General features: G+C 34.6%; 3 protein-coding genes across 5 annotated transcripts; all 3 read left to right on the forward strand.

Moving 5' to 3' along the window:
* The first annotated feature begins 6,918 nt into the window (after positions 1 to 6,918).
* On the forward strand, positions 6,919 to 10,641 carry LOC142546910 (protein kinase STUNTED-like). The gene is made up of 9 exons (XM_075654879.1): positions 6,919 to 7,250; positions 7,462 to 7,541; positions 7,926 to 8,685; positions 8,769 to 9,017; positions 9,100 to 9,260; positions 9,360 to 9,439; positions 9,528 to 9,675; positions 9,827 to 9,976; positions 10,064 to 10,641. The coding sequence occupies exons 1-9, from the start codon at positions 7,064 to 7,066 to the stop codon at positions 10,301 to 10,303; spliced, it is 2,055 nt and encodes a 684-aa protein (XP_075510994.1). The 5' UTR covers positions 6,919 to 7,063; the 3' UTR covers positions 10,304 to 10,641.
* Positions 10,642 to 11,600: 959 nt separating this feature from the next.
* Positions 11,601 to 14,271, forward strand: LOC142546911 (putative folate-biopterin transporter 7). Of its 2 annotated transcripts, none has more exons than XM_075654882.1 (2): positions 11,601 to 12,214; positions 13,184 to 14,271. In XM_075654882.1, the coding sequence occupies exons 1-2, from the start codon at positions 11,956 to 11,958 to the stop codon at positions 14,101 to 14,103; spliced, it is 1,179 nt and encodes a 392-aa protein (XP_075510997.1). In that variant the 5' UTR covers positions 11,601 to 11,955; the 3' UTR covers positions 14,104 to 14,271. The 2 variants fall into 2 exon arrangements, with proteins under 2 accessions (XP_075510997.1, XP_075510996.1); XM_075654881.1 differs by having other exon boundaries at positions 11,602 to 12,214; positions 13,043 to 14,271.
* A 4,155-nt stretch (positions 14,272 to 18,426) lies between these two features.
* LOC142546912 (RNA polymerase II C-terminal domain phosphatase-like 4) lies at positions 18,427 to 27,209 on the forward strand. 2 transcript variants are annotated; one of them, XM_075654883.1, is made up of 10 exons: positions 18,427 to 18,570; positions 18,643 to 18,819; positions 19,566 to 19,810; positions 20,341 to 20,429; positions 21,132 to 21,247; positions 21,831 to 22,011; positions 23,865 to 24,154; positions 25,314 to 25,502; positions 25,600 to 25,638; positions 26,708 to 27,209. In XM_075654883.1, the coding sequence occupies exons 3-10, from the start codon at positions 19,635 to 19,637 to the stop codon at positions 27,002 to 27,004; spliced, it is 1,377 nt and encodes a 458-aa protein (XP_075510998.1). In that variant the 5' UTR covers positions 18,427 to 18,570; positions 18,643 to 18,819; positions 19,566 to 19,634; the 3' UTR covers positions 27,005 to 27,209. The 2 variants fall into 2 exon arrangements, with proteins under 2 accessions (XP_075510998.1, XP_075510999.1); XM_075654884.1 differs by having other exon boundaries at positions 25,600 to 25,719; positions 26,708 to 26,846.
* The last annotated feature ends 217 nt before the right edge of the window (positions 27,210 to 27,426 follow it).

Here is a 27,426-nt window from a genome sequence, read left to right on the forward strand (position 1 = left end):
GTCCCTTCAATAATTGAATAGGCAGACAGATAAAACGTGAACCGACCATTTGGAGCCAGCATGGGCCACCGCCAAAAGGCGGAAACGAAACGAGGGGCTCTCATTTTCTACAAGCTTTTTACAGATTATATATATATATATATATATATATATCACGTCTTTATTTATTAAAAATTAAAATAATAATACGTACTTTTTTTTGGGGAGAAATAATATGTACTTTTCGTGCCAAATGGGTTCGAATTTCTTTCGATCTTTTGATTTTTATAATTACTTCAGATGCAACGTTGTTGTTTTTCGTTTATTCAATTCTTTTTTCATATCATTTATACGAATTACCCTCTCTCTTAATTTATTACATCGAATGAGAATCAGAAGTAAATTTTTTTTGTACAACTAAAATACTATTTTATTGGAAATTTTGTTTATCTAAGTTGCTTGATAATTTGAGAATAGGATTCTTGAAATGATAAAAAAAATTGATGAATTAGATATTTGTGGAAAAAATGTCAACCCCTTGATTGTGTGAAATTCGTTTGGTAAATTATAAGGCTGAAAAAAGATATATATCCATAACTAAAATTTTATTAATAAAATAATATTTGTAATTTAATTTTAAACTGCAAAAAAAAATAATAATTTATACTTAAATTTTAAATTTTAAACACCATGAAACTTGAAACCAGGTTTTATTATTATTTTGGATATATTATAATATAAGTTACCGTACTTGATTAAAGTCATTTTTTATTATTATTTTTTTGAGGAATAATTAAAGTGACTTACAGTTGGATACTTTATGGTATACTATTCGTGTTCGTATATCTAGAAAATTTTGACTTCAACTTAATTCGTGCTGCAAATTATCAATCCAATATATCAACATCTCGCGTCGCGTAATGGTCTTAATTAAATAATCCATTCGAGCCAGAAATTCGATAAAAATAAAATAAAATAAAAAAATACATATAATTAAAAAAAAAATGAGTGGGGGCAAAGTCAAATTTAATAAAGTTCACGAACCAACATTCTGCCACTAGATGACCAAATATCACCGATGCTGTGGGGACTCGGACGCTAATTCATTCCTTAATCGTCTTTAGAAATAATTCAAACAATTATAATAAACATGGTCTAATTTTCTTTTTTTTTTAAAATACGAATGCAGAAACGTAATGTAATTCAATTCAAATTACATATTAAACATAAATACACAAATCTTGTATTATCTACAAGAATTCAACTAGGTTCAACTATATCTCAGTGCTGAATCCTAAGTTGCTTCGAAGCCTGGATCTCCACGCTATCTAGTCCAGCCTCGTTCTCTTCTTGACCCTGATCCTATCCCACCTGTTGCCATGCACACATACAAACAAGACAACAGCCGGATAACTCCGGTGAGAATTACATTCTCAGTATAAATCATTTATACATGCAATCATAAAAACAATATAAAAGCATATAACAGATATGTCTAACATATATTCAGATCAGAATATAAATCCATATCAAGAATAAATCCTATTCTAAACATGTACCATCATCAGGAACATAAATCAATGTGTACCATATTCAGGAACATAATCAACATGAATCAATATAACTGTCAATTAGACTCATGACTTCACATTTAAGACTAGACTCAATCCTAGTCTAGGGATCCCGATTTCCAGAAGTTGGCATTCCCATATCGACCAACAGTAATAGAAAAGACTCCAGTTCTATCCACGTCGATAGGGTATCGATCACCAGTAATAGAAGAAATACCAATTCTATCCACATCGATATAGTATCGATCACCAGTAATAGAAGAAGCTCAGATTCTATCCACATCGGTATAGTATCGATCACCAGTAATAGAAAGAACTCCGATTCTATCCACATCGATATAATATCGATCACCAGTAATAGAAGAAGTTATGATTCTATCCACATCGATACGGTACCGATCACCAGTAATAGAAGAAGCTCTGATTCTATCCACATCGATATAATATCGATCACCAGTAATAGAAGAAGTTATAATTTTATCCACATCGATAGCCAAACATCCGGTGACAGACTTTGGCATAATCGCCAATACACTATCTTGTGACATCGTGCAATGTGCCCGTGGCGATCCCACCACTACCAGACACTTCTGTCACAAGATTACTCGTCTAATACCTGCTGTCTATAAATCAAGAGGACAAGTACATCAATCAAATCAATACAATAAGGTAAAGTATGTGATTTAGGTAAACTCGAGCCAAACCTCACTCGAGTTGTGCAATCTCAACTCAACATTAATTTATACCTTTATCTTCTCGGTCCGACGAAGACGAAGTCCTGCATTCAATCCTGTCCATTCTCAATCTGGTAATAACAATACCGAACAGACACAATATCAGTATATAACTCAATTCACCACCTGTCTGATCAATACTCAAATCAAAACATAATCTGATCAATGTCCAATCGACATATGGTATCACAATACAATCTCAACCAATACCAAATCTGATCAATATCAATCAACTGATGTTTCGACGGTATACCAATACAGTCTCGATAACCCCGTCAGTCCCAACATCACAGATATAATACCAGAACTCATAATCAATATCGGTGCAATTCATAATTTCAATAACAACACCAATACTGATATCGAATCTTAATCAAATCGACTCCGAAAATCATAATAATTCCATAATCAGTCCGTTTCTTAATCTGACTTCGATTATATGATGTCTAACATGTTAAGAACATCATATATGAATTCCATTCAATTCTGGCAATATCATAATTTCAAGACATATCAAAACGTAACAAAACTTACGTCCAGTTGTAGCCTGCGTTGATAGGAACACAGTACTGAAGTCGGATTACAATTTAGACGGGCGGATCTTTCACAAAAGGCGTAAGGATTTTCTACAACCTTACTAAAACTTTTCTCGATTCCTTCGTTTCCTTTTTCTCTCTTCTGAAGAAATATGCATGTTTATATATATATATATATATATATACCACGCATGCAGCAAGGCAAGTGGCCTGCTCCCTCGAGTAACACGTCTCGCGCATATGCGCGACATCTTTCGGCGCATATGCGCGAGACACAATTTCTCAGCGCGTGTGTCTCGGCATCTCTCGCGCAGATGTGCGCCGAACTCACTGCCCTGCTCGCGCATATGCGCCCGTTCACGTCGCGCATATGCGCCGAGCATTTCCTTGGCTACTGGACACCTCGCGCATATGCGCGCCCACACGCCGTGCATATGCGCGGGGTCTTCTGTCCACTCCGCGCAAGACTCGCGCATCACGTCACGCATGTGCGCGAGCACACCTCCTTGCACATACATTTTGCGTCTTTTCTTACCTTTCCCGGTCCACTCTATTCTGTCTATAATTACCTTGATTAATCAATAAATCATTTCAGATTAATCTCAGATTACGGTAATTATACCCAAATCATGTCAGATTACGGTAATCAAATTCTCGGGCCTTACAGATGCAAAGACTCAAAACAACTCAATCTGATTATGTTATTTGGAGTGGTAAAAATTGAACCACCATATAATTTGGGGATCAGTTTGTAACAATATTTTGGTTTGATTACTTTCGTCGAGTTTGGTTATTCCGAGTCGATTAGTTTAAACTCACGATTTTCATGTAACGATTTTACTGAAAACCGAATCCCGAACGACTCAATTTTAACCACTTGATTATTCATTAAAACCCTTGTCTAGTCATAAATCTTTAACTCATTCAAATCAAAGTGCATTATCAAAGGCAACTTCTATGTCAGAGTTGGACCAGTGGATCACGATATTTTGTTCTACTAATGTTGAAAAGTTCATTGGAACGATGACTGAGTCAATGGATGGATGACCCGCGGAATACATTTTTTAAGTAATTTTTTCTAATACATACTAATATATTTGCGTAAACGTTCCATGTGTGTACAGTCTTCTCTCCGAATTACTTTGAAAGACATAATGAATTCCTTGCTTTTATTTAAGTTATCCTCTCGTGATACTTTGCAACTTTGATCAAGTTCCCAAAGCACCAAAAAAGAATAAAGTTGCATTATAAAGGCAAAATAATCGAGTGCAAAGAGAATGAGTGGTGAAGGAGAGGAAAACTGCTTCAATTTGTTTTCAACTTTGCGTGCGTTGCAAATTTGATTATTCTCAAATGATTTGCCAAATTAAATTGTCATAAATCATAAGACCCTTATGCTTACACTCCTAAGATAATTATGTCATTGTAATAAATTTTGTAATATTCCAACAAGTTTTTTATACTGAGAGTGGTTCAATAAGAGACATAGGAATATAATATTTGGTTCATCAGAGTAGACAAAATCTAGATAACATCGTATTTTATTTCGTTTTTTGTGTGATCGACCCTCAAAAGGACTTTTTCTTCGATCTTTCAATCAGAAAAATAGGAATAAGTCACTTAATATCGAATGTGAAACAAAGAACCAAGTTTGGACATGGACGAGGATTACATGATTTCTGGAATGAAACTTTAGTTTTTGATAGATTATATGAAATTAATTTGAGAGAATGTGTCTCGTTATCCACTATGCCCATCTTTGGCTTGCACCTTAAATGCGAATAAATTACTTTTAATAAACTTGATAGGTAATGAACAAATTTAATTATCTAATTCATTATTGAGACTCAAATTAATTATAAAGACTCAAGTATGTTATACACTTAAAATATATATATATATAAAGGAGGATTCTCATTTTTCAAGACGATCTCATGATTTTATGCTTAAACTATTTAGCATTCAGATAACGTTTTTAAATTATTTTCTAAATTAAGTGTCGGAGTGTCTATGTCGAGCAAACCCCAACGTCTCTAACGTTTGTTTGTGACACAGATAATGACCCACAAAATTTTCCCTATACCAACTACTTGAACCCGTTTACAAGCTAGCTAAAATATCCGTCTATGATCACTTGTATCCGTTTATTAACCTGCAGAATAGTCTGGATAATTACAATTTTTGGCTACTATCAAAACGACAATGACAAAATAAACAAACTAGTTTACGCTAATATAATCTTTTGCATGCTAATTTACAGGAGATGATTACATACCATGCATGATCAAAGTAAATAAAAATATATTATTTTCAAAAAAAATAAGAATTCAAATTGACAGAGTTGAAAGACATTGAGAGAGAATCATTTGTCTTTTGACCCAAAAATGGGACTTTGCATAGGCCCCATCCTCTTCCTTTTAACCCTTCAAAAGAATACAACTTGACAAAGTATTATATTAATGTAATTATTATCATTAAATCATTATTCGTAATCTTGAGATTTTGGGAAAAAACAAATGATTTTCCAAGCATATTATTTTTTTTAAGTTTGCTAATTATCCAAATCTCAAATCATCACGAGGACATACAGATTCGACAAAATGATTTTCGAATTCACCTACTATGTATATCGTATTTGACATATTCATCTCTTATCAAGTGCAAAATTTTTAAAAACAACATAATATTATTTACAATATTTTTGATTTTATATTAACGATTCTAAAATATTTTTCTGTACTTATCATGAGATACGCGACAATGTTAATAATAGTAACATCTCTATTTTATTATTAATAAATAACATTTTTATAAAACTTTGGGGAGTGTGGGTTAATAATATATTAATAATAATTATTTTTTTGTGGTCAAAGCTGTGGGTTAATGAAATGTATAAATGGTGTATTACATGTCAATTACAACAATAAAATAATAAATTTAAGGTTAACAGTCTCAAATCTCACCAGTCAAAGGAAATTAAATCGCTTTTCTAACACATTCCATTCTCATTAAAATCTGTGGTAACGTAATTAATTAAGACTTTGTGAGATGATCTAATAAGTCAGAAAAATATTAGTTTTTATATTAAAAATATTATCTTTTTATTGTAAATATGGACATAGTTGACCCATCTTACAAAAAAACCTGTTAAATTATAGTAACAATGTCTACCATAGGATTACCTATCTCAAAATTATGTAAATAATCGTTTCAAAAAATATTTGAAATTCGGTTTCATTTTGTTGTTAAAAAAGGTATTTATTAAACAAAATCGATTGAACATACATGCAATATGTAAGCAAAGGACTAGACTATATACAAACTAAAATTTGTGTGAGACGGTCTCACGGGTCGTATTTTGTGAGACGAATCTCTTATTTTGATGATGCATGAAAAAATATTACTTTTTAAGAGTATTATTTTTTTTATTGTGAATATCGGTATGGTTGAACCGTCTGACAGATAAAGATTCGTGAGACCATCTCACAAAAGACATACTCCTATATACGAGTGCAATTGTATGTATTGAAATTATATAAGAATCCATTATTCATAAACCACGTCTTATTTTATCAATTTGTATTTTAATATTGGATTCGATGATCAATAATTGAATATAATTCAATCTGCTTGCGTACTGGTTTTTCTAATATTCGTCCAGTATTTATATGATTTAAATTATTTTTTAAAAAGAGTAAGTCTCAACAGTCTAGATGGATCGACACAGACTTATATTTATAATGAAACATAAAGTTTTTATATAAAAATAATAATTTTCATTTAGAATGATGTAATGGAAAAATGAAACTACTATCTCTGGAATTTACGTGAGACAATCTCAGTGGTCGTATTTTATGAGATGAATATTTTATTTGGGTTATCCATGAAAAAATATTTACTTTTTATGCTAAGAGTATTACTTTTTATTGTGAATATCGGTAGAGTTGACCCATCTCACAGATAAAGATTCGTGAGACCGTCTCATAAGAACCTACTCATTTTTCAATAATAATAATAATATATTTAAATTATAGTATAATATGGTACTATTGAATTTTGATTTATAGGGGGTTAATGAATGAATTCAGTGCTTTTTTATTTTATTAATAATCGATTCCTCTTCCTTAACCTCGAGGCTCGACAGGGCGAGGAATATTAAAGCAGTGCTTTATTGTAGAGAGAGAAGTATAACGGACCAGAACGAAACGGCGTCGCTTCCGCTTGATCTATCTGCTGTGAAGGAATGAGATTGGCGGGGACTCCTGCAGTTGTGGAATCATGCTTCCGCGAGAGTTGCGGCGGAAGCGCGGTGGTGGTGGTCGGGGTGAAGCTCGATTCACGCAGCAGAGAATTACTGACTTGGGCGTTGGTGAAGGTTGCACAGACCGGTGATCGCGTCATTGCTTTGCATGTCCTCGATCCAAGTACTGGTGGGTGATTTGAAGCGAGGAACCGCGAATTGGAAGAATTTTTTTAGCATGTTTTTTCAAGTTTTTTTTTTACTGGTGTAAAACTTTGAGAGTATCGATTCCATAGTTCCAGTAGAGTGGTCGGGGTTGTTACTTCTGTCAAATTTCGAGTATGTTGATTCTGTTGTTCTTTGATTAACTGTTTTTTTTTATTTTCCTGTGATCGAAACAGATAAGACGAGTCTGATTTCGCTGGCGAAAACTTTTGATTCCGTGCTAGCTGCTTATGAAGGCTTCTGTAACCTGAAACAGGTCTCTCTGTTATAATAATCTTTCTTCTTCTTCTCAATGAATTTAATTATATATATATTTCTTTGGGTTGAATGAATTTCTTTGTGTTTTTTCCTGACTTAACTCCGAGATTTTCGTGATTCCATGTCTTTTTCGGCACTTTAGGCCTTCTTTTTTATTTCCTTGTAATTTTTCTCAGTGGTGCTGTGCTCCAAAATGTTTGATTTAAGTGGGGCCGAGAGGTGGAACTATTGCGTTTCTATCCAATTTAGGAGTAGCTGGAAAACCATTTTAGTCTGAATCAAAATCATCTTCGCTCCAAATTATTTCAATAACCATCCGATGATTCACTGATTGTGATAATAACTTCTCAAGTGAACTTTATAAATATTACAAATTTTGTAGGTGGATCTAAAGCTTAAGGTCTGTAGGGGATCACCGGTTCGAAAAATCCTCTCCCGAGAAGCAAAGTCATGTGGTGCAACAAGTTTAATTGTGGGTACTTCTGAGGTCCGTCACAGAATTCGTTCAAGGATCTCTCTTGCCAAGTACTGTGCTAAGAATCTCCAAAATAATATATCAGTTCTATGTGCTGATAATGGTAAGATACTGTTTCAAAGAGAATCAGCCGCTTCTAATGTTCTGGAGTTCAATAGTTGTGATGTTTCTGAATCAAGATCCGAAAGGAGAAGGACCACACCCCAAACCCGTTTGAATTTATCACCCACTAGAGTTTTGTCATCATCTAATAGTAAAAATGCTGGAAGTTCCATGGCTCTAGTACCCATTAAAACCCATAGAATACTTGAATCCACTTCTGGATGGGCATTGCTTCGCGATATTTTTCGACACAGGAAAAAATTACCTGAAGTTTCTTCTAGGAAGTCATCAATATTGCAATGGATGTTTTTGAAACTACCTGGTCGACAATCTGTTGCGGCTATTTATCCTGATCAGAAACAGATTACTTCATCTTGTAAGAAGGACTGTAGTTTAGAAATGGATCAAGAGGAGAGTGCTATTGCTGTGTCAGATGACGCTTATTCTGTTGCTTATTCCTCTAAGATTTTCTCAGAACTTAAGGGTGTTGGCGAGAAATATTATACTACATGCCAATCATTTAGCTTTCAGGAACTCTTGCAAGCAACAAACAATTTTGCACATGGTTTGTTCTCTCAAATTTCTATCATTATTTTAACTCCCCCTCATTCTTGGAAGTTTAATCAGTAACCTTTTCCTTCATTGTAGAAAATTTGATTGGAAAGGGAGGAAGCAGCGAGGTTTACAGAGGCTGTCTACAAGGAGGCAAGGAGCTAGCTGTTAAAATTCTGAAGCCATCTGACGATGCATTGGAACAGTTTTTTTCTGAAATTAATATCATTACGTCCTTGCACCACAAAAACATAATCACTTTAGTTGGCTTTTGTTTAGAGGATGACAGACTAGTTTTGGTTTATGATCTTCTATCCAGAGGCAGCCTGGAGGACAACCTCCATGGTGTGTGCATCATCTTCTTCCTGCACTTTATTCTGATCAATCACCATCTTTTGTGCTTGAGAATGTTACTCATGCGTCGCAGGTACTCAAAAGTTTGGTAAATCATTTGGTTGGAAAGAGCGATATAAGGTTGCTTTAGGAGTTGCTGAGGCACTGGACCATCTGCATAATAAGGCCGAGCCAATCATTCACAGAGATGTAAAGTCATCCAATATCCTTCTTTCAGATGATTTCAAACCGCAGGTGTGAATGCCCATTGACTTTTACTTTGCTTGCTATTCATCAGTGGTATACCTTTGATGTGATTTTTTTTCCATTCCTAAAACTCATTTGCCTTCACAGCTTGCTGATTTTGGGCTTTCTACGTGGGCTTCAAGTTGTTCACGTCACATTGGCCCCTCTGATGTTACTGGAACATTTGGGCGAGTTTTCTATACCCACAAGAATTTCTAGTAATTTCCTAGTCGCTAGATAAGACGATTTATTTGTCTATTTTGATTTTTATGACAGCTACCTGGCTCCTGAGTATTTTATGCATGGGAAACTGGACCAAAAAATTGATGTCTATGCGTTTGGAGTTGTACTCCTTGAGCTGTTGTCAGGTAGAAAGCCAATCGATAATGGACATCCAACGGGCCAGGAAAGCTTGGTAATGTGGGTGAGTATCAGTGGTATTGTTTGTAAGACGAGATATCATCTCCTAGTAGTATGAATGGAGATCCTCCCTCTTCGGCCCATTTATTATTGTTTGCTTGACCTGGCAGTTGTATTAAATTTCTTTTCAACCTTTAACTCTCTGATATTTTCAGGCAAGACACATTTTAAAGAAAGGAGACATTTCAGAACTGCGAGACCCCGACTTGGCCAGTGATTATGACAATGACCAAGTTGAGAAAATCGTCTCTGCTGCAACGCTATGTATCAGAGATTCCCCACAATCTCGTCCTGAAATCAGCTTTGTAAGCAATTGTGATGCATGCATATTTCACGTAGTAAAGCCCTCGAGGAGTTATATACTTGAACTATTTTGTGTTTTCTTGAAACAGATTCTCAAACTCCTCCAAGGTTCTCCAGAATCTATTGAGCGGGCATGCAACGAGATAGATTCTTCTGAAGACGAAAATGATATTCTCGGTGGACCTTCACTAACAAACATCCAATCCTTTCTCAATCTTGCTTTGCTCAACTTGGAAAACGACTCTGATTCCATTAGCAGCACCGAGCAGAACATCTCGGTGGAGGATTACTTGGGTGGTAGATGGAGTCGATCAACAAGCTTCGACTGAATTCATTTCTCACACAATTTTCTTCCGGCATCAAGATGTGTTCCATTTGTTTGTTTGTATACATTTGACCCAGCCCCATGTTGCTAGGTTTTGGATGAGAGGTATCAATGTTTCGACCTCCTCCTCGCCTCGGGCTATCCCCACACGAAGAATGTTGGACATTTTCTTTGGTAGGTTGAGGTAAAATTTGTCGATATAGTTTGTTCAGGTTCCAAAAATGTACAGTTGACTTCACCATTTAGGTATTTATTGCGGCAAAAAAGGTGTCTATTACTCGAATGAAATGTAATGGCAGGGAGTCTCATTGTTTTCAAGTATTACAAATACGTGTTCCAGGAGGATGTCTCGATGTTCTGTTCCAACCGATTGAATTTCGGTGTGCATCTCTTCATTCACAATTGAAAATGGATTTTGTATTAGAGGACACGACGATCTTTGCTCACAAGCACATTATTAATTTTCTAGTTTTCATAAAAATTTAGATCAATATGGTGCAGATACGTTACGGTGTTTACGAGTTTGGAATTGCCCAAATATTATGTTATTGTGGATCATATTGTTTGGGGTGTGAAAATCATTTATTAGTACTTGCATGAAATTGATAATGTGAGTAATCATTTATATATTTAACCTAACCTAAAAAAAACCTTCATTATTGCATTTCGTATGACTATCAAAATAGTAAAATAAATGTTCTACAGATCTCCTAATGTTTGGGGTTTTGGTTCCAGTAGTAAGAATGATCCACCACTTTGACCCATCTAATAATAATATAAGAGTAGGTCTATTGTGAAATGGTTTCACGGATCTTTACCTGTGAGACGGGTTAATCCTACTGATATTCAGAATAAAAAGTAATACTCTAGCATAAAAAATAATACTTTTTCATGAATGACCCAAATAAAAGATCCGTCTCACAAATACGAACCGAACTGTGAGACTGTTTCACACAAATTTTTGCCATAATCTAATTATTTTTTGTTTCTTTTTCTCATTATGACATAATCCGATTAACATGATGAAAAGCTAATACTTTCAGATTTCATTTAGAAAAAAGTATAAATACATAATATTTCAATTTAGCGTTATGTTTCAAAAGCAAAAATAAAAATAAAAAATCATAATAAGATTTTTCTTTTTTCTTTTTTCTTTTTTATTTTTTAGAGAGAGCATAAATTTTTTTGGTCGGCTAGTGACTGAAAATTAGAATAAAACGTGGTTCCACAATACCACTCCACCTAGAAACTTTCGGCCTCTTATTTCCTCGTCACAAAAATCCGACTCCCTTTGATTGATTAATTAAACAATAATTTATTTATTCATCAAACATTCAAGAAAAATGAAACAAGTGTAGCTTCCCCAGCACTGCCACCCCCCTATTCTCCTCTCAACCCAACGTGTCCTTTTCTTTAATTTTTTTTTATATGTGAATCAAATATTGAGTCGTCCGCCGGTGTGGGGGTCGGTGGGAACTTTGTGTTTTTCTCGTCGATTCTTGACGATTGGGAGTTATTTATAACTAAACCCAGTTGGTGTTTTGATTCTTACAGTTGAAAGGCTGAATCTTGAAGATTTTTGGGTGAAATTTGGCTTATTTCATCGGACGCTGAAGCAGGCCTTTTTGTTTTCAGTCGGAGACAATTTTTGCAGGAATGGTGTCGCGTGAAAGTGAGATTGATAGGAATAGGAAATTGTTGCTTGGAATAGGGTACTGGGTCCAAGGATTGAGATGCTTTCCATGGATGGGTGTGAATTTCTTCCTCAAAGATGGGTTGAAAATGGATCCCTCTACTCTGCAAATTCTTCAGAATTCAGCCAACTTGCCCATGGTTGCAAAACCCTTCTACGGCATACTTTCTGATTCATTCTACATCTCTGGCCAGCACCGTGTCCCATACATCGCCATTGGAGGTAAGCATTTTTCAGTTATTTTCATCTCCTTTCTGGGAACATAATAGGTTTGATCGTCTAATAAATAGCTTTAAAATATTTTCTTGTTTACTATGAACTGCTTTTGGTTGGTTCTTTATGTAACTCATGCGCCTTCTAGTTTCTTGAAGAAGTTTATAATCTTCTTAGTTCATCAGCTTAAGGGAACTACGTTTGATTGTTTGGAGCCTGTGATTCCTACGGCATCGTATGAGTCCATTAATTTTTTTTTATTCAGCTCCTTAAGATTCTGTTCTTCAATTTGTTTCGTTTATTGCTTTTGTCAATGGTTTCTTAATATTTCTGTGCCTTTCTGAGCTGCCATGTTATCTGGGAGTTTGCTGATGCAGTTTAAGCTATCTTAATTAAAGTACACTTGATTTTGAATTATCATTTAGATTATGTGAAAATGGTCCCTGTAATCATCGCTTCGGCTTGTGGTTTATCCATAAGAATTCTCTTCCGTTGTAGTTAGTATATAGTCCTGGTCTTGGAAATAGAAAACACATAATGGCATATTACTGTTGGGGTAACAGATTTTCGTCGTCATGTAATTTGCTATTCAGGGTTGTGAGGACCGTGAGATATATTTTTTCTTCATTTGTGTTGCAAGACGAGTAGATAATTTTCCCTTTCAATGCATGATCAAATGGATAATATCAAATTATGTGAGAGCATGATTCCTAGTTCCTATTGGTGTTTTCAATCTCAATTGCCGTGCTTGTGTCTGATAGCTCATCATCTCTATTAGCGAAGGATAAGTGTATGGATCATTGCTTTGTTAAATAACAACTATGAATATTCTTGCAGCGTTTTTACAAGCAGTGTCATGGATAGCTGTAGCAATTTTTGCCACACCATACTCCTCGTTCTTCTTAATCACTCTATATCTCCTTCTCGGCAATCTTGGTGCTTCAATAGTCGAGGTTGCTAATGATGCCATTGTTGCAGAAACCGGGAGAAAGCCCACCTCTTCGAAAAACGTCAAATCATCTTCCTCTGGTGCTCTCCAGTCTTTTACTTGGATGGCCTCATCTATTGGTGGTGTGCTAGGAAACCTCATTGCAGGCATATCTATTGGTCAATTTTCACCTCGAATGATGTTCCTTATCTTCGGGATTCTTCTATGTTTCCAGTTCTTGGTGACAATGTTTGTAAGCGAGGATACCTTAGACCTACCAAAAAGTCCATCCAATGTAGGTTTTAAGAAGCAGCTATCGGAGCTCATGGCTGCACTACAGAAACCGGAAATCTTTTACTCAATAATCTGGTTTGCTCTATCCTATGCCGTAATTCCAGCTTTAACTGGAACTATGTTCTACTACCAAACAGAACACCTAAATATCAAATCATCACTCCTCGGGATATCAAAAGTTTTTGGGCAAGCAGCTATGCTTCTTTGGGGTGTTGTATATAATCGTCATCTCAAATCCATTTCGGGAAGAAAATTAATCGCAGTCGTTCAGATTTCGATGGCTGTGTTCATGATATCAGATTTTTTATTTGTCAAAGGCGTATACAAGAGCATAGGCATCCCTGACTCCTTATATGTTGTCGTCTTCTCAGGCCTGCTCGAGGTTCTATACTTTTTCAAGATTCTACCTTTCAACGTTCTAATGGCGCAACTTTGTCCACCAGGGTACGAGGGTTCTGTAATGGCCTTTGTTATGTCCGCCATCGCACTTGCTTTTATTGTGAGTGGCTACCTTGGCGTCGCCCTTGCGTCCCTAGTTGGAATAACGGGGGACAATTTTCAGGGTTTGCCACGAGGGCTGTTGATACAGGCAGCGTGCACGATTCTGCCTGTTTTCTGGGTGTCTTGTATCCCAGACGATCAGAAATCATCGACGACCAAAAGGAAGGAGAGTTAGGATATTACTGGTTGCAGACTTGATAGCTTTTATTTGTTCAAAGTTAAGGTTATTGGCTAATGTATTTCTTTTGCATTCTCGTAAATAAGCTATGTTATGGTTTTTATCTGCACAGTGTGTTAATATTAGATTGATTTGATCAAATCAAGAAAAAATTTCTGCTTTTGTGCGACATTTTTTTCCCTGATGGCAATCAAAGTTCTTAATGTTCTAAGTAATTTTCTGTCTTGTTTCGAAATTTGTGTTGGTATATGATATTCCTCATTTTCGGATTTGGATCATCTGCTGTGGCTGAACATATATTGTGCTTTTTTTACACGAGATGATCAGATCATCTCGTTACGTCTGGCAATTTTTCAAATTTACGTGGGGATGTCTATCAGTTATCAACTATCATCCTGTGTAAAAAATGCATATCACCATGTGCTGTGTTTTCAACCACATATGACTAAATCCTTCATTTTCCTGTAAAACGAAAAAATTGAAATTTTTTGCGATGTCTAATTTAAATGTTTTAATTTTTACCTGCACAAATATCCTGGATTTTGAACAATTCGAAAAGATATTCATAAAAAAAGACCCAAGATAAAAGTTATTTCAAGAATTATCCGATTTCTCGAACAATGACTTCAAAAGGAAGAAAGCCAGCAAAAGATAAAAGTGTTATTAGATTTGAATTTTTTAATACACTATATTATATATATATATATTTATTTACAACAGTTTTTAATTAAAGGTTGTTAATAAAGTTTGATATATATTTACAACAGTTTTTAATTAAAGGTTGTTAATAAAGTTTGACCTTAAAACAAGCAAATATCCACGGACGGTGATTTCATTATTAAAAACTTGTAAAGAGATATTTATATACTAAATAATAATAAAATTATATTTCTCGCACTTTAGCGTAATATAGGTAGTAAATAAAAAAATGTGGGAAAAAAAGTGATAGTATCATATTTCATTCAAAATAATGTGGTGACAAAAACCTTTTATTGTTGTATAATATCACAAAGTTAAATGAAAAGTATTGGTTCAGATGATAATAAAGATGTCTTGTTATGAGGAATTTACGTATGTAAAAAGACATGATTGAATCAAATAAAAGGGAATGAAAGAGCATATTGGCGGACTCGCAAAATGCTTGGGTTAACTGGGAAACCCAGAGTTTGGGAGGGACTCCTAATTTTCTCTACATGCAAGGCTCTCTCCCAGACCTTAGCCACATCCAAGTTAACTACTTTCAACTGTGCTTCCGGAACAAGTCCTGAAGTAAAGACTTCTCCAAGTTTATCTTGCATGGACATGGATACGATGATATGAATTCAGCGATACGAAATTTTTTGAAAATATAAGACACGATACAGCTAGGATACGACAAAGTAGAGATATACGTATTTATATAAATATATTGTAGAAATATATAAACTAATTTATGTAAATAAATATAATGTACAACTTAAAAGCAGTAATTTAAAAATAAAATGCCGAAAAAAACGTGTATCCGACGTATCCATGACGTATCCTAATCGTGTCTACAGCGTATCCAACTGGTCAGACATGCAAAAAGTCAACGACACCGATTTTTCCGTATCCGACACGCGTATCCTCGTGTCGTATCCGTGTCGAATACTTCAAAAAATAAAATAAAATGGGAGTGTTCGTGCTATACATTGACCACAAGGATGGAGAAATACAAACATACATAAAAAGCATAAACAGAAAAAGTGCGTGCAAACATGTTTCATCCTCTCTCCGATATATTATATTTGAAACTAAAATCTCAGTTATACAATTATCCCGTGTAACTTAGTATGCCTAAGATGTGAGAGCCAACCCGTGAATAATATTTGACTTTGTGATGAGTTTTAGAAATTTTAAAGCCTAAATTATGGATTTTTGGAATTTTAGGCTAAATTGGTGAATATTAGAAAAATAAATGGAAGTTGATGTGAATGGATTATTTACCACATGATCAAATTCTTTGGAAAAGTCCTCAGGAAATTTCAGTTGTAAATTAAGTGTTCAGTTGAGGTACGCATGAACTGTTTCATTATGATGTGGGATGACATTAAATATTTTGTAATGAGTTGTGACGTCTCTTATATGCTTACGTGGATAGTTTGATTGAGTTCACACATTTATTTTGACTTGATATGCTTGGGTTGATAAATAATCCCTATTATTATCATTTGAAAATAATAAAATAAAAATATGTTTATTTTGAAAGAAATATTTGAGATATTTGTCGGCTAATCATATACTATCCATGCATATCATTTCGAGTTTTGACTCCGTTGATTGCTATCATTATTGATCTGTTGAGATGTTGAGTCATCGATAAAGCGAGTGATATGATGAGATCACTTCTGACATCTCATTGATGGAGGATTAACACACTCCTGATGACTGCATGAGGATTGATCGGGTCGCTACCGAGACGGCTTGATGTTACGTTGCTGCATTCCTAGCACGGGTGACCATTGTTCCTGTTGCTGATGTGATTCATTTGGATTCCGTTTTGGTATTCATTATTTCGTTGTTACTGACACGCATTGTATTGCATTTCATCAATGACATGTAAAACATCTTTTGAAGTTATCAGCAGCAGCAAAACTACATTTTACAAAGGCGCACCATCTAGAAAGAAGTATATCATAATTCATAAGCATCGAGCATCATCTCAATTCATTTATAAAATCAAGCATTCCAGGACCAAAAGGTAAAAATAAATGCATGAACAGCAAGGAAAGTGGGAATTTTTTTTTTATACAGTTGAGAATTGTTTCTACTTCCAACTATAATGCTTCATTTCCTTGATATCAGACACAGCGTACATATTATTTACTATCCCGGAGAAAATGGAAGCCATGCATTTAACAAATTTTGTGGGGACTTTCGTTGGAAAATAAAATCTTGTGAAGTACACAATCACCTGCAGTCTGCAGACTTCCACAAGGTAGTCCGCATTTGCATAATTTATCGGACAACGTAACCCCAAAACACAAAACAACTAATTTATCCGGCATGTAAAAAATCGAACAACAAGTACCTTAGGTTTTTTAGTGGGTGGTTACAGCTGCAAACATTGGAATAAGCCTTGTAAATAGTCGAATCCACATTGTCGGAAATTCCCTCGGCACCCTGCGCCATTTCTTTTCGCTTGTTCAACATAAACGCCGCCAGTTCCTCGTTTTCTGAGCACGCAACTTGCTTCAGATTCTCCATGTCCTCGAAGGTTTTCTGGCGCCAGGAGGGATTGGGTTTGGTTTGAATGGGGGACATTGAAAAAGAATCACGTGCATGGAAATGAAATCCTAGGCTTGTTTCTGAAGCTGGGAAAAATTTATTTTCATCCCCATATTTTATATCAATTTCAACTTCATCCACATCATTAATAATATTACTCTCAGATTATGCGTTCTTCAAAAAAAATAGTGATTTAAATTTTTTTTAAATAAAAATTATTAATTTTTAAATTAAAAAATTAAATGATAGGAGAAGAAAATAAAATTTGGAAATTATCAAAAAATTTCATTAGTATACCAACATTAGTTAAAATAATGTAGATTATATTCAAAAACATACTTTTGCCAGTTAGTATACTATTCTAATGGGTATAGTAATTGTTACTCTTAATTGCTAAATAAAAACATTGACCATGCTGCAGATTATTGTTTGTGCTATTTTTTTTTTATTATACATACACATGTTTTATATCATTGTCGAATCTGAAACAGAGTTTCAAATTAAAACATTGGACAAATGATATTGTCTGTGCTATCTATACTATAATTATAGGTTTGTCACATGTCTTTTGTCGTAATAAATACATAATTTGCACTAATCATGTTGTACGCTATTGTTTGTGTTGTTTATTTATTTATTTTTTTGATATGAAGAGAGAAAAAAAGAGATGTTTTATACCGATGTCGAATTCAAAATCCCGTCTCAATTTAAAACAATGGACAAATGGCATTGTTTGTGGTATTTACACTGTATAATTTTTTAGTCTGGTTTGTCACAAGTTTACATCCTTTACCATAATTTACGAAACTCTTTGCTGCCTGCTTCTTTTCACAGCTACTGGTTCTACCCTTTCTTCTTTCTAGCCTCAAGTGCCTACGTGCACGAATACGTTCTTCAATTATAAACTTAAAAATTTAGATGGCCCAAAAAGATTTATGGGCCATTTTTTAACAACTCTGTCACAGGCCCAATAATTTAGATGGCCCAAAAAAATAATTGTTAAGCTTATCAACCCACTCCCCAAACATGTATGTAGGCCCTTACATCTTTTTATGGGCCAGTTTTTAGAAAGCCTAGTAATGGCATTTCATAAGAAAAATAAAAAAAATTAAAAAACCTTTTCTCCCCGACTCTGTCATGTCGTAGACAGAGGAGAAGCTCAAGCAACTCCATTAACGCACTCGGAGAGAAGCTCCACTCGGCTGCTATCCACACAAGGTGTATTATGGTGGGTTGGTACAAAGCAGTGGCAAATGCTAATATTTCATTGTTTTCAAATTCTTTATACAGTACCAATGTTCAAAATCAATTTTTCGAGGCATTGAACCAAACAAGTGTGCCAAATTACATGTTATGTGATCCATTGTTCGTCCACGTGAGCCTCCGCCGCTGCTTGAGTCTTATATTCAACTGAAATCTGAGTTTTCTTTCGTCAGTGAATCCGGGCTTGTTAAATATTAAAGTTGGGTATGGATTCCTATTCTTGTATCGTTATCTTGGATCCAATTGTTGTTGTTTTTCTTATTTGTTTTCCTTTTAGTTTGCTTGTCCGTGTTTGGTTTTGTTTTCACCTTTTTTGTTGGTGTTGGAGGTCAATAAGGTCGAGTTAATATTTGAGTTTCATAGGTTTAAGCCGAGTTCAATACTTTGAATTCGCCTCCGGTTTAGTAGGCTCGAGAATTTTAGCAACTAGAATTCAAATTGAGCTCAAAACTGTTCGAATGCAAATGCATGTAATATAGCAGTTAAATTTATTATCCATGCTTTATTGTATGCCTAGGGTTTCTGATTTTCTGCTCCTAATAACTATGAGTCTGTTTTTCGAATTTGAGAATGAAAGACATTAGATTTGGCATATCTAAATGAATTTCTTCGAGAAAGAAGTGATATAATTTAAAATAATAATCTTTCTGAATCCCTGTTGTAGCAAGCACTTGAGAAATAATTTGTCAGGAATGCCTTGCAATAGTTTGAATTTTGAACACACTTAAGTTAGTTGAACCAAGAGTGTTGGTATGATTAGAAAGATGGCATAAATGATATGCATCAAATTTGTTGAAAAAATGTTCTCTTTTGCTGGTTTGTTTTAAAGATACCCTTGATAAAATTGACTAGAAAAAGAGGACCCATAAAATTGATTCCATATGGGTACATGTATTGTTTTTATTAGCTGAATTGAATCAATAGTTTATCTGTATGTTTTTTGTTCCCAGTGGTTGCAAGTCAGGTTTCCATTCAGTACAAAGCAGAGTTATTTATGATGTATATTTGATGGCTATCAGATGAGTGTAGCAGCAGATTCTCCGGTGCACTCGTCAAGCAGTGATGACTTTGCGTCAATTCTTGATGCTGAGTTGGATACTATTTCTGATGCATCAGCAGATATTCAAGAAGTTGCAGAAGAAGAGGAGAATAATGATGATGTTGAGGAGGGAGATTATGATTTGAAATTTGACAGGTACGCTTCAGTTGAGAGTTTTTGTTTACACATAAGGTTTTGGTTTTTGTTGTCTCATGCTTTGATTATATAGCATTCTGGTGCTAGGGATGTGAGTCGACAAATATGAATTTTGCAGTTTTTTTAAAGGAACCCGTCAAATCATGTATGATTCTTGTGCGATGAATATAATGGATCAATACAGTAGTCAAATATTGAACTTTTAATAAATTTACTTGTGTTATAGGTCTATCAAATATTTTGTCATTTCATTTGAATTCTCTACCTCTCAATTACCGTACACATTGTCTTAAAGAATGGATTTTTGTCAGTGGAGTGGATGAAAGAAGATGGTTTAGCCCGTCTTTGTGTTTTTAGTTTAAACCTTTCAAGTTGAAGTAGCATTTTGCAATAGAAGTTACCAAAGCTTGCTCATGTGCTCACACCATTTTTTAAATTTTATATGAATCACAATTTTCATAGGCATTTTGGGGCTGTGCTCCTACTTGTGATGTTATGCGTGATATCAGCACTTATTTTTATTGTTGTAGAGCTAAAAGGCGCAAGGTGGAGTCATATGAAAATGTTGCTGATCTGCCGAGTTCCTCATCTCAAGGTGAACCACTGCAAATCTCTGGTGGTAAATTTATGATTAGATACAATTCTGATGTCTTTCAATGATTGATTGCATTGCATACCGTAAACAATATACTATTAACTGTGGGTTAAGTTCGGATTAAATTAAAATTATTGAACTCATAATTAAAAAATGAATTTTAATGTAATTTTTCGTAATAATAACAATACTGCATATCATCCAATAAAAAAATAGATTGAAGCTTTCTGGGTAAAACTGGCACAACTTTCCTTGAATCCCCGGATTGATTGTGAGAGTTTTGATGATTCGTTGTCTTATTTGGCTGCCAAATCCATTTCCCTTTTGTGTTACCATTCTTGAGATAGTGACGATATGTATTGCACGGTGTATATGTAATTCGATAATAAATAGCTGAACCAACATAGTTTCTACTTTATTTATGGATATGCTACATGGCTTGTCATTTTGGTTTGCGTTAGTGAAATGGGGTGGTACTTTGGCATATCTCTGTTTTCAGTGATTATCAACTTTCTTCTATTATTTTGTGCAACCGCATCAGGTTGGACGCATTGATCCTTACTTTTACGCTTTCTACTTCTCTTGGCTGTATTTTCACGCGTCATATTTTGATTCATTTATTTGTCTGATTCTCCTAGATTTGTAGAGAGCCTTTTTTTTTTATTTATGAGTTTTTTTTATGATGGGCAATTAATTCCTTGGTTCTGCTTGATTCCTGGAATGCAGGGTTGTCTCCGGAGAAGAATAAGTGCCTACATCCTGGTGTCTATGCAGGAATGTGCATGAAATGCGGCATAAAAATGGATGACGAATCTGGTGTTGCATTTGGGTACATTCACAAGGTTAATTTTTTGAAAAATACTATCCTGCAATATCATATCCTTTGAAAATATTATATGTAGAAGATGGTGCCACTTTTTGTGTGTGTTGCTCCCAACTCCAATTAAAATGTCACCCTGTTTTAGCTCCCAGTTTCCTCTGGGAGTAAAAATAATACAAAATATCCTTTAATCAAAATCAAAGCTTTATGTTTTCAGGACAATATAAACCTCAATTAAGAAGCTTAGCTCAAGTGAAATAAATCAGCACTACTTAAGTCAATACATGGAATGGAATGTATTTGTACATCACAGGGCTGCTGTGGTTTTGGTAGCCCTAATTTGAATTTCTGTATGGCATTGGATCAGTTTTTATAATGGCTGTTGGAGTGAAAATGAAAGAAATAAGTTCAAAAAATGTATTCTGTTAGTTTCACGCCACCATGTGTAAACAGTGATTGCAAATGCTGCTTATTTTAATTTTCTCATTCTTGTTTTATTACATCGAGTTTGGATTGATAGGCGATGTTCAATAGCATAATTGAACCCAATTTTCCTTTCAAAATAACTGTGTTCTAATTTAAAAGTAAATTCATGTTTCATGCAGAACCTAAGGCTTGCCAATGATGAAATCTCCCGTTTACGTGAGAAGGACCTGAAGAAGTTGCTACATCATAAAAAGCTTTACTTGGTTCTTGATTTAGATCATACATTGCTTAATTCAACTCGACTTATGGATGTCACTGTAGAAGAAGGATACTTAATAAACCAAAGAGATGCTTTGCCAGGTAAATTTTTTTCTCAACCTATTGTGGTCTATGTTGCATGGATGCAGGTACGGTATTGTATTGAATACGATACGGTAAATTTTGAAAATATGAGACACAATACGGATAGGATACGACAATTATTAAAATATTTATAAATATTATATATATATTTATATAAAATTGTATTAAAAATTAAAAATTATAGAGATAGAAAGCCATATTCTCATTTTGAAAAATTTCCATTGCAAAATAGGCTGAATTAACAATAACAATAAATAGTCTTCCCAACAAAAGTGTCGTGTGTTTGGGGAATCTAGCACCATAATTGAAATCCAAAAAGCACAAGGAACAACGGTGAAAACGTGAGAAGCCATGGTTTATCATCGATGAGAAACAGCCATAGCCACATGACAGTAAAGCTGTTAATTTTTTTTAAAAAAACACAGTGGGGATTTAAGAAGAAAAAGACAGGAGCGATGATAATCGATGACAATGAGAGCACGCAGAGCAGGAAACAATTAGATTAGACCTTAGGACTTACATGTCCAATTCCTTTTAAATTATTTTTTACGTAGTCCTCAAAAATTCAATTTGTCTCAATTTAACCCCTAAAACTTTTAATTATTTACAATTTCGCCAAAACGTATCCGGAAAACATATCCTGACTGTGTCCATGACACATCCTCATTGTGTCTAAGACATATCCTACTGGTCAAACCTACAAACGGTCAATAATACAAATTTTGTTGTATCCGACACGCATATCGGCATGTTTATCGTATCTGATAATTCAATTTTTTTAACGAGTATCTGTGCTACATAGATTGTGGTCTTGGTTGGTAATCTTTTTTTGTAGGTCCAAATCTTTGGCTGTTATATCTGAGGCAATAGCTGTTTGTAGTGACAGAAATAGTTTGGCAGTGTCATTTTTTAATCGATTATTTTTTGCTCATCAACAATCCTCTTCCACAATTGGTTCAACTTGTAACTTGATGGAATTGAACATGTGACCCATAGTGTAGCGTCCCGGGTAATCTCTTTAAGAATGCATGGAAGCTTAAATGGAACCAAGTTTATGCCCTTGCATGGGCATGAAGTTTTTTTATGCACCTGTCTGTATTTATGCAATCACAATTCGAGTTAAGCATCCAGAAACAGTATAACATTGCAGATGGGGGACGCAAAGTCTGATGACTTTGTTGAGAACTATTTCAACAGCTTTGTATCCATAAGCTTAGGATATGTTGGCATTTTGGTAGTCGACACAAGAAAGACAATCTGTTTCAAGCTAAAAAATTAAAAAATATTTATTTAATATCTATATCTAGCTAGTTGAAGATATTTACTTGGCACATTGTAACATGGAAATCCGATGCCTGTTAGCTAAAGGGTTTCAAGGGAATAAATATTAATTATCTGTCCATGCATCAAATTGCCATGTAAAAATTTGCCAAGCGAGTATATCTCCAAGATAATGGTAAAAGGATGAATCATTATTCTAGACCACATTCTGTCGAGAACCAATTACAGGTTTTGACTACACGGTTTTTTCTCCTTACTTTAAGCCATTCCAATTTGTTAACTTCAAACTTATATTGTCTTCGTCATCAATTGAGATGGTTTAGAACGGTCAATATGGCTTTTTTTTTTTGATAGGAAACTAATTATATTAGAATATTCAGTAATATGGCTATTTTATCCCAACAGTCCCTTGAAACTGGAAATATGTTGTGCATTCACCTATCACTTCTTTCCTTTTAAGGGTTTATCACTGTTAGAATTTCTTATGCCGCTGAAAACCATGTTACGTTTCTGATTTTCCGCTTTGAACTTTAATATGAATGTAATTCCCTTTATTTTTAATTTGCAAGATACTTTGAAGAGAGATCTATTTAGACTGGAGTCAATGCAGATGATGACCAAGTTGAGGCCATTTGTACACTCCTTCCTTAAAAGTGCTAGCAATATGTTTGAGATGTACATATACACTATGGGCGAACGTCCCTATGCCTTGGAAATGGCAAAGTTGCTTGACCCTGGGGATGTTTACTTCAATTCTCGAATAATTGCTCAAGGGGATTGCACACAAAGGCATCAAAAGGGTTTAGATATTGTTTTGGGGCAAGAAAGTGCTGTCCTCATTCTTGATGACACTCAAGCGGTAATTGAGCGACTTATATTCTGAAATTGGTGGGAAGTGATTCTTTTATACCTTCTTTTTACTGTGTTTTCATGTTGCTATCTTATGACTTATGTTCATTTGGGCAAAATAACCATGCCTTAAAGAAAATCACTCTGAAACATTCTGCTCTAAGAAAATCACTGGCTCGATAACAGTTTAATCCACCAAAACCAAATGGGATCGTCTTGTTACACAATAAGGGGCTAAAATTGAGTACCTTCTAGTCCAGTCAAGGCGCACGGCCAAGCTACATAACATGCTACAAATTGAATACTAACCAACGAACTCCTTAATTCTACAATATTTGAACAACAATTTCATTTACTTTCATCCAAGAAGTATAACACCAGAGTACCTATGTCAACAAGAAAAATGTACATGAAAATTTTAAGGTTGTAAACTTCAGCTTCTTACTGGCTTTTCGCACCAGATTGCAGTGTCTGTCACAGTACAAAGTCATCTTTTTGGACAAGGTTATAATACTGACTCTTCAAAAATTGAGATTCAGCTTCTAAATTGCAGTTTTTGTTGTTTTGTTTATGGAGTTAAATTATACTGTTAGATATTGAATTTAAAATATTAGCAACGTTATTTCAATCGCAAACATTAGATATTCAATTGCATAGAGGAAGCAATTTATAGCAAGTTTTTCGTTATAATTAATAAAAAAAAAGTTCTAGAAGGTACTCAATTTTAGCCCCTTATTGTGTAACAAGACGATCCCATTTGGTTTTGGTGGATTAAACTGTTATCGAGCCAGTGATTTTCTTAGAGCAGAATGTTTCAGAGCGAAAAGGTTTCACTGATCAATCTCAATAATTTACTCCTCGGCCTTAAAGTATATTGAGAAATTTTATGTTAACATAGCTGAGCTGAAATTCTGACATATAAATTGTGCATTATCTCTGTAATCCCATTTCACTTTGTCGGTATGTGTACTATGTGTGCATTTGTGCTTGTTGGCATATAAAAGTTTTTCCTCAAGTATTTGTTTGCAAGCTCATTCTAAAAAACATTTCTTTATTTGATTTTAATTTGCAATATTCTTTGTTGTTGTTTCCTATCAATGCTGTGCTCTATCAAGAAAATTTCGTAACAGGAAGAGTCATATCTATAATTGCCGCCATATTTTATTTAGGTATGGAAGAAGCACAAGGAGAATTTGATATTAATGGAGAGATACCACTTCTTTTCTTCAAGTAGCAAGCACTTTGGCTTCAACAGTAAATCACTTTCTGAACTTCGAAGTGATGAAAGTGAGAGTGATGGAGTGCTGGCGACTGTCCTGAGAGTTCTTCTGCGGATCCACAGTTTGTTCTTTGACCCGGTATTTTCTTGTTTCTCTGATACCCCGTTGACCTCCAAAACTTCTAATCTTACTTCTTTTCTAGTTCATTGTATTGATAGGAGTTTTCTTCTTTTAGGGGCGCGATGATAAACTGATGGACCGAGATGTGAGACAGGTACATATTAACGGGATGGCTGAGATTTACATTCTATCTGTTCTCAACTGTCATGGCTTCTAGTTTCTAACATGCCTCTAGGTACATTATAAATTTATTTGTCTTGGTTATTTTGGGCTTCATGATATCCAAATCCTTTGGGAAGTCTGGCAATTATCTTGTGGGAATTTCTTTGGTTTTGAGGAATATGATGTGGTGTTTATAGAGCTAAGGTGACATCCTGTTTGTAGATTGTCGTGTGTTCCCAAGTAACTCAGATGAACCAAGCTGGTTTAAAAATATTTATTAACAAGAACTGAATAGTGCTGCTGATTTGAAATTTCTATATTGTTTCGAGGGTTTGTGGGAATTAGGGGTGTATCAAATTAAGTGAAGACAAATTTTTCCTATTTTATCAAGTTCAACCTCAATCAGTCTGAATTACTGAATATTTTAATGGAGTTTTCCTGGAACAATAATTTGAACTTGATTCGAGCCTTTTGAATTTGAATTCTTGAGGAGCCTATCGAGCTCAAAAATCTAATCAGGCTGCGTGCTGAAGACAATAGGAAAAAGAGATCAAATAACATGCAAGGGGAAAAAAAATAAAATATCCAAGCTGCAACATCCAACAAATGGGTGAAAGCATTGGAAACGATAACGAAAGTTAATTTGCCAAACTTGAAACTAAATTTAGAGTCAGAGATTCATTTTGTAGATCTAAACTATCAAATGAACATTAGTATCTAATTTTGTAGACAATAGATTTATTAAGTTTGTAAAAAAGTTTCATAAAAACCTATCATTAATAAATGCATAAAAGACCGTGACTTGCTCGTGATCATTTTTTGTAAAATGATTTAGGAACAACCTTATCAATAATCCGAACTCTTTGTCAATGTGGTCTGTTAGATTGCTTGATCATGTTTGTGACCAAATTACGTGATGATTTTGAATCATTAACTGCTGATTTAGTACTCGCATGATTTGGCTAATTTAGTTTACCTACATGTTTGTTTGATAAATTGTTAGTCATTTGCAGAGATATAATAGACATCAAATTTTTTACTTTGATCTGGTATGCACGCAGGTTCTAAAGAGAGTTCGTGAGGAGGTCTTGATGGGTTGCAAAGTTGTCTTCAGCCGTGTTTTTCCTACCAACTTTCAGGCTGAGCAGCATCATCTATGGAAAATGGCTATGCAGCTAGGAGCTACATGTTCAATGGAACTCGACTCTTCTGTGACACATGTCGTCTCTCTGGATGCAGGAACCGACAAATCTCGTTGGGCAGTCCATGAGAATAAATTTCTTGTCCATCCGCGGTGGATTGAAGCTTCCAACTACTTGTGGAAAAAACAACCAGAAGAAAATTTTCCAGTCAGTTAATCAAAGAATAAATGATCCAGTTAATATTCTATATGGCTAACCTCTGGTGACAAAATTACTTCATTGATTTTGAACTCGAACATTGTATATACTCGATTAGTTAGAGCTGTAGCTTTGCTCGACTGTAAGTTTAAAGGATCTGTGTTTGTTACCGTGAGGCCAATTTTTTATATCCCGTGAACATGAAATCTTGGCCAGTATTTTTATATTTTATGACTTGATTTTTATTACTCTTTTGATTCGATACATAGTGAGATATGCATATTTGGCATAAAATATCGTGGTTGGCAAGTTAAAATAAGGCCTAAAATAATCAGTCACATATTCATGGGATGTACCAATAACAGTATTGCATATCGATTTTGCTGATTCAATTTTCACCATCAAATAACCTAAGAAAGCACAAAATATTTGGTAGTTCG

The sequence above is a fragment of the Primulina tabacum genome, chromosome 5 (assembly GCF_025594145.1).
Source record: "Primulina tabacum isolate GXHZ01 chromosome 5, ASM2559414v2, whole genome shotgun sequence".
Lineage (NCBI taxonomy): Eukaryota > Viridiplantae > Streptophyta > Magnoliopsida > Lamiales > Gesneriaceae > Primulina > Primulina tabacum.